The 7656-nt window shown below is 53.0% G+C and overlaps 1 protein-coding gene across 1 annotated transcript; it reads right to left on the bottom strand.

Annotated features, from left to right (window-relative positions):
- Positions 1 to 98: 98 nt before the first annotated feature.
- IL24 (interleukin 24) lies at positions 99 to 4112 on the bottom strand. Its single transcript, XM_046680542.1, has 5 exons — positions 3942 to 4112; positions 2661 to 2723; positions 1601 to 1759; positions 1067 to 1141; positions 99 to 182 (listed from the first exon to the last, which is right to left on the bottom strand). The coding sequence occupies exons 1-5, from the start codon at positions 4110 to 4112 to the stop codon at positions 99 to 101; spliced, it is 552 nt and encodes a 183-aa protein (XP_046536498.1).
- Positions 4113 to 7656: the final 3544 nt, after the last annotated feature.

Here is a 7656-nt window from a genome sequence, read left to right as displayed (position 1 = left end):
CCCGTGGTCAAGGGCGTGAAGCGCCCAGAGAGCATCACAGGAAGGCGCGCTCTTTTGAAATGACACGGAGAACCAGGAGGGTATCCTGGTCTGGGCGTTCAGGGCTGGTAGAATTTCTCCATCCAGGTCAGGAGAATGTCCACTTCTCCAAAGGCTTTGGTCAGAGCTGCTTCTACATCCAGCTAAAGGGAAGCGAGAGATGAAGATCTGTCATGTTAGCCGCAAGAACAGCTTTCCTTCCCACCACCACTCCCGAAATGGGCCTGATTCGGAATCATGGGCCTCATCCCCTCGGGATGGCCTCTGACGAGCTCACCAGCCCATCGCTTGCTCCCTGCCTCTGTGTGTTGTCTGCTTTAGGAGTGAGGACAAGTGAGCCAGGGAGTATCAGTGGGTAAGGAGCAAGGGAAAAGCATCTAATCCCAGTGCACAGTGGGCCTGGTCTGCTTCCTGAGCCGCTGTACAGGTAAGGAAACTGAGGCGCAGGAGGTCTCTTTCCATTGTGCATTATTGCTCCTCACCATTTATTTATAGACTGACGTATCTGTTCCTCAAAAAGCAGTCAAATTGTGTATGTTTTCCGGGGGAGCTGGGGGTGAAATTTAGATATTCTTTGCTGTCTTAATTTGGGAAAAGGCAATATAATTTCCCCTAATTTTTTTCACAAACTAGACCATTTGAGCCTTATGGAAAATCCTGCAGATGTGTATGTGGTGGGGTGGTCTCCCTTCTTTCTCCCCCACTTCCGACTCCAATTACCCAGCTCAGGTACTCAGAAAACTCACAGGGCAAGTCCCCAGTAGTGAAATCATCTCGTAGGGAAATAGAATAGCATTTTAACTTGAAAACTGGCAGAAAAATAGGCCATGTAGTTTGTGGTGCTTATGCAAAGTAAATGCTAATGAATGCAACTATACCTGTGTTCCTGCTAAATCAGGTGGCTTTGGGGCAAGCCTGGTGGAGCCACCTGCACTGAATTCTGCATTCTCTCTCTGAGGCACCCTCATGTGACAGTTCAGGCTAGTCTTTGCTGGAGGGGCAAACTCTCACTCCTAGCCTTGATTACCTGTTTAAATTCTCGCTGGAACAGCAGAAACCGCCTGCGTGCACTCTCACTGATGGAAAACATCTCATTTTCCTGCTGGATAACAGAAAAAAGACATTGTGCCAAGTGCTGGGTAGCAGCAGAGGCAAGCCGCCTCCCGCTCCTTCCCAGTGATGCCAGAGGGGTTCCCAAGGCCTAAGAGGACAGCTCTGAATCCCACGTCCTCAGGTAGCCAATGCTGAACTCTCGCCATGTGGCAGGGGCTGCCTCCTTTCATTCCCACAGCAGTTTTGACAGGTGGGGCTGATCCTCCATGTTTTGTAGGTAAGAAAACTGAAGCCCAGAGAGGCTGACCCCCTTGCAAAGGGTCACCCAGCTGGTTAGAACCAGACCTGGACTTGAACCCAGAACTGCTGGGGTCAGAGCCTGTGCTCTTTTCCATGACACCCACGACTCTTTCTTGTGGAGTAAAAGCCAGGACCAGATAAGGGGAGGGGAGTCTTCTCAAAACGCACTGTTTCCCATGGGCCCCAGTCCCAGCATTGTTCTACTCACACTGGGTCGCAGTCTTGACGTGATGGCAATAAAGTTGTTGGCCAGAGTAGAGAATGACTTCAGGATCCTGAATTCAGCTGCCTTACCATGGTAGTTTTTGAAGACGGTATCCAGGTAGAACTTCAGCAAGGCTTGGATGAGGTAACAGCTTTCGGCGTCCTGGGGAGGGTCTGAGTCACTGTGGAGCCTCTGCCCAGCCTGCCCCCCCAGATGAACAACCCACATGCTACATGAGGCAAGAGACGCACAGTAGAGGCAGGGATCTCCTGGGAGATGCTGATAAACGTTAGACCTGAAGGAGCCTTCAGGGGCCACGCAGAGCGGTGCCTTTGTTTTACAGGAGGAACTGCAGACCCAGAGAGGAGGGACTTGCCCAGGGTCACACAGCCAGCCAGTGGCAGACACAGCCTAGCTCCCAGGACTCCTGACTCCCCATCTGGTTAATGTGCTTCCTTCTAGACCACATGGCCTCTCTCGTAGCTCTGGGAGGTGATGGATCCTGAAAAGCCCCCAGAACTTGATGGTTGGAAGTTGGGAGGGAAAAGGACTGGAAGGAGGAGGAAAGAAAACCAACATCCTTGAACTCAGGGATTGCACTCTCGCCCCTCAAACCCACAGAGCAAAGCTCAGCACCTTTCAGGGATCAGGGCTGAGTATGTTTGTGCTCACTGACTGACTAAATGGGTGATGAGAAGACAATAATGGGTGAGAAGAAAAGGATGGAAATGGAAGAGACCTAAGCAGATGCCCACTGGGCCTTCCCAAGCAAAAGAGAGAGAAAGATGGATGGCAACTCTCTGGCTAAATGGAGAAAGATGTTTACAAGCCTTAGTTCGCTCCCACGCTGTGTCGCCACACGCATACCCACAGAACCCAAATACAGTGATGACGACCCCAGACGTTGACTTCTCCGGCTCAGTGCCCAGCCCTGTCTTGTGTAGGCTTAACCCAGGGAGAAGTAAAGGGCTTCTGTCAGCCTCCCCTAGGCAGCCCCTCACCCCCACCCACAGTAGGCCAGCCACAAAGAGGGAAGCATCCTCCTTCCCCAAGGTCTGATTACCGAGACGTTCTGCAGGACCTCCTTCCGCAGCAGCCGGACGCCCGTGATGTTATCCTGAGCTTGCTTCAGGGACAGAAAGAAAAGATGTCTCCAGGTTGGGGGTCAGCACAGTACCCAACCTTGCACGTTTGTGCTGCTCCCCCACACCCCTCCATTTATCCAGTCTGTGAGATCTCAGAGGCCAGAAGGACCACAGGAGGACCCAGGAAGGGCTGGGCTGAGCTGGCCTCTGGGGTAGGGGTACAAGTTTCCAACCACAGAAAGTCACTAATCTTGGTCCCCAGGGGCAGACTGAATCCCAAGAGTTCTTAGAGCCTGAATGTGGGCTTGATGAGAGCCCAGTTTGATTCCTTGGTCACTTGAGACAGGAGGAAATAAGCCTATTTGGCTTAGGAACCACTAGGGGCAGGATTTTACCTCCACGTTCCCGATGCGGGGGGGTGGGCGGGGGGGGGGGGGGGGGCAGGTCCGGGGACGTGGGCAGGCTGCACCTCCAAGCTCACACCCTTGGTGCTTCCCCTGTAGCCCAGCCACTCATCCCGGTTCTTCAGTTTGCAGTGAAAGAATCCTTGTGAGGAAGCAGCTTTAGAGCTCATTTGTCCCACCTCCTCATTGTGCAAATAAGGAAACTGATCGGGGTGGGCGGTGGGGGGTGGGGGTTACTGTACCAGTTGGTTTCAAGGTCAGATCACATCCTGTCCCCTGCCCAGCACTCTCCCCTCTCCCCAGGCTGCCTCATCAAGCTCCCTCTTTCTGCCTTGTGTCGGATCTTCTTTAAGGCGTGGAGAGCAACTTCGAGTGTACAGACTGGAGCACTTTCATGCCCAGGAGATAGCCCCAGTCATGTTTCACAAGCCACCCCATCCCACCTCAGCATTAACCATTCTTTCTACCTTTAGGCAAGGGTTGGGCAGATGGGGACAGACTATCTAGAGCCTGACAAAGCAGTAGGGAAAACTCCCACTGGTCTCAAAGAATTTCCTGTGACTTCCGGTTGGTGGAGTCTCACGTCCCCATGGGACATAGATGAAGCCCGGATGAATCAGGCTCCCTTCCTTATTCCCCTTGGGCTGTGTTTTTTTTACTGTATACTGACCATGTCCTTCTGAGCCTCAGTTTCCTCACGTGCAAGAGGAAATGTGGGCTTGTGATGCCTCTGACTTCACAAAATCGTTGTATACGAAAATGATTAGCGAGGTACAAAGGGCTCCATAATCATAAAATATGATCCTCTGCCCACGGTAACCACCGTGGCTGGGTTCAGAACAACGCTTCACTCACCACGACGTCCTTCACAGCCCGGAAGGCCGCCCACAGTTCCTGGAGAACTACCCCTTCTACTCGGCAGGACCCAAACTGGAACTCTTGGCCCTGGACTCCTGGCCTCTGGCTCCAGAGAAGCAGGATCAGACTCAGGGAGAGGAGGGCAGCCCTCTGCATTGGAGAGCCCATTTTCAGCAAAGGAAGAACCAGAAGGATCCTGCTGGAGGAAGGAAAGCGTCCCACTGAGGCAGGCCCTCTGCCCCAGGAGTGATGTACGCCAGAATAAAGCTCCTTGGCTCTGCCTCAGCCAGCACTGGGGGCACACAGATGGGAAACCTGAGACCACGGTGGGTTCCCAGTGTTAGAATATTGCAAATATGTGGCCTTATTGGGATACACTGGGGCGAGGTGAGGGTCTTTCTGTCCCTCAACCTCCTACTGGCTGATCTGGCTATCTCACTGTCTGCCCTCCCCCACCACGCGCATCCACATCACACACACCCTGCGCCTCCCTCCTTGCCCCGGGACGGTTCTCTCTAGCCAACAACCTGCTAATCAGAATTTGACCAAGAAGAGTGAAGAAATGGGGGGTTATAATGGGCCAAAGAACACGTGTAGGGAGCCCAAACTCGGGAGGATAGAGAGCTTAACCAGGCGTTTGCTAGTCTGAGTTCTGCCCTTAAGCTCAGGCACACTCGGGCAGGTCTTTTCTCTCCTCCCCCAGGAGAAGGCCGTCCCTGACTCCTCATCACACTGGAGCCTAGGGGTCAATCCTAGCCCATAGGGAAGGCACAGACGGTAGGTTAGCGGCACACACTCGCTCTGCCACTTCAACTGACTGACTCACTCTTGACTCTAAGAATTAACTTTTCAGGTAACTGAACAAGAGGGAGGAATCAGATTTCCAGATGAGTCACCTTTCAAACCTTCCGGGGCCGGCACCCGTTATCCTTGTCATGCAGGAGCGTGCTTCGAGCCTCCCTGAAAGTCTTCCCATTCTGTTCTTTCAAACTCTGCAGGCTTTGCCGCGTCTCTTGAAAATTCATCTCTGGGCCTCGTGATCCTCCTGGCCTCCCTCCCATCCAGCCCAAGTCCTTCTCGGCGTTAAAATTGGAGAATGCGGTTCTGTGTCCACAATTACATCTTATCCTCACATAAGCACCCTCTGCTGGCCCCCCAGCCCCCCATTCCCACTCAGGCGGCAGTCCCACGCTCCAAAGCGAGGTCCTCAGAAGTCCCCAGTCGCTCACCTCTGGTCCTGGAGCTGATGCTTGCGGGTTTGCTGTTCGGAGGTGGCTGGCCCCTGTCATGCGGGGGACAGTCAGAGAGGCCCCCTCCCTCAGCGGTCAGGGGTGTAAGTGTGGACGGAAGGTTCTTCCCTCAGCTAGAGAGGTGGTTTCAAAAGTGAAGGTGTGCAGGCAGACAAGGAGATTCGTCTATATGGGGGCTGGCGAGGGGCGGGGGAAGAGGGGGGAGGTGGAGAAAGGGAAATTGGTCATGCTGCCCTAGAGAATTCCTTCACTGCCTAGTCACCCCTCACTGTAAGACAATGGGCATGGAGAAGGCAGCCCCTGAGGGGAGATGAGACCTGGGTCTGAATTCTGGCTCCGCCCCAAGCTGTGCAACCAGGAGCAAGTCTCCTGGCTGCCCTGAGCCTCAGTTTCCACATCTATAAAATTTTAAAAAAGAAGAAACAAGGAAAGAAAAACTTTATTCCCTTATTTATGTCCTACCTCCTCCAGAGGGCAAGTATAAGGACCAAATGGGAAGTGACGCAGTGGCGCTTTGTAAACTCTCTGCACACGGAAATCCATGATCACTGTGCAGGGTGCACCAGTCTCCTTACTCCCCAAATCTTCAATAATTGTACCTCGTCAGTGATGGGACAGCAAGCCGGAGGCTAAGGATAACCTGTAAGTACTTCTCCTTACTCACTCAGGGACAGGAATTTTAGGAGTGTTTCCTGATGTGCAGCCACGCATGACCCCTTCTTGGGTTCAGGAAGAAGGAAGTGTGTGCATGTCCAGGTACAGACACCTGGGGGCCCTCATGTCCTGGTGGGCTAGCCTCAGCCCGTGCTGCTGTGCCTGGGGTCATCCAGCCAGTGCAGGGAGCATGGCATGTCGGGAGCACCAGTGCAGTCAAGAGACGTGGCTGTATGTCCAGCTGGCGAGGCCCTCCAGCTTCAGTTTCCCCAGGTGTCATGAGGGGTAGACTGGAGCATGTCCCAAAGCATAGGCCACAGAATGGAGTCCTGAGAAATGCTTATCTGTAAGACACCCCATGAGACAAGCGGGTTCAGTAACTCAGAGAAGCCGGGCATGCACGGCCCTCTCGGGAATGTACAGTGCTCTGAGGAGCAGGGTCGGGCGTGTGTTTGACTATCTTTAACCCAGCGCTTCTCACAAACATTTGGCCACGTCCCGGGGACACTGCACTCTGACCAGGGATTGGCAAACTACGGGCCAAGAATAAGCCAAGAATAGCTTAGCCCTGTGACCTAAGAATGGTTTTTACATCTTTTAATGATTGAAAAAAAATCGAAAGAAGAAGAATATTTTGTGACACATGAAAAGTATGTGAAATTCAAATTTCAGTGTCCGAAAATAAAGTTTTATTGGGATGCAGCCAGGCTCATTTGTCACATATTGTCTCTGGCTGCTTCTGTGCTACAATGACCTGGATGAGCATTGTGCTGAGATCGTGTGGCTCACAGAGCCTAAAACATCTACTCTCCGGTCCTTTGCAGAGAGGTTGCTGAGCCCGGCTCTAAATTACCTTCCTGCGCAAACATTCCCCGAGTTTCCTTAAACCTGGGTCCAGCAAAGACACAAGAGCAGGAATGTGACGTGAGGGGCAGGATCACTTTCTCCAGCTCAGGGGAGAGGGAAGAACAGGGGACACCGGGAGGATCAGGCCCTCCCAGTCTCTCCAGCTGGCAGACCCTTCCCAGTCTCTCTGGCACCAGCACCCCTGCCCTCCATCACACACACAGTGTTGTTTGTTTCCTTAAGCAGACAAAACACTTCTGCAATCCCCAGCCACAGCCTGGTCTGGGCCGCCGCCACGACGGGAGCCAAGCTTGGGTCCTTTGCTCCTGGAGAAACTGAGTCTTGCTCTCTAGCCCTAGCAGGGACCCACATCACATCCTTTGCTTCCCCTTCAGGATCTAGGGCATTTCTAAAAATCTCTCACTACTATGGGAAGAAGATGCCAACAAGCACTGATGAGAGAGAAAAGAAGATGAAGTAAGTGTGTTGGGGCCACAGATGTCGGGGAGGCAGGAGAGGCTGGAGAGGTGGCTAAGACAGGAAGCTGGGAGGGAAAGGGAGCCCCCAGGGCAGCTGCAGTCCTAGACAGCTGTCTGCTGATAGGCAGGAGGGCAGGAGGGATGAGCTGTTAGCAGGGCAGGCTAGAACAAAGGCATGAGGTCATGGAGATAGCTCGGTAGGCTCTGGAATATCCACCTGAGGTCATGAGTAGCTCATTCTGTCTAAGAAAGGAACAATAGAATATGGACATTCCAGGAAAACACATGCCTGAGTCGCAGGCTAGGCTGAGCTATTGTAGCCTGATTACCTGGGAAGGGAGGGCAAGGAGAGAACTCAGGGGCCTTGGCCCAACATCCAGCGAGATTGCTGGTTGTGAGTCCGAGCTTGCACCCAGGCAGACGTAGGTTCAAAACGTGATTGAGTCTTTCACCCTCTTCCTCGTCTGTAAAATCAAGTTCTCA

The sequence above is a fragment of the Equus quagga genome, chromosome 13 (assembly GCF_021613505.1).
Source record: "Equus quagga isolate Etosha38 chromosome 13, UCLA_HA_Equagga_1.0, whole genome shotgun sequence".
Classification (NCBI taxonomy): Eukaryota; Metazoa; Chordata; class Mammalia; order Perissodactyla; family Equidae; genus Equus; species Equus quagga.
The sequence above is the reverse complement of the archived record's forward strand: the minus strand, read 5'-3'. Positions and strand labels throughout refer to the sequence as shown.

What these genes read in the sequence shown, in the direction of transcription:
- IL24 (XM_046680542.1), bottom strand. Translation starts at nt 4,112, where the DNA reads ATGGGCTCTCCAATGCAGAGGGCTGCCCTCCTCTCCCTGAGTCTGATC. An exon ending in AGGTCCTGCAGAACGTCTCG is followed by an intron (nt 1,760 to 2,660) that starts GTAATCAGACCT and finishes GACCCTCCCCAG; the next exon opens with GACGCCGAAAGCTGTTACCT. An exon ending in CGTCAAGACTGCGACCCAGT is followed by an intron (nt 1,142 to 1,600) that starts GTGAGTAGAACA and finishes TCTGTTATCCAG; the next exon opens with CAGGAAAATGAGATGTTTTC.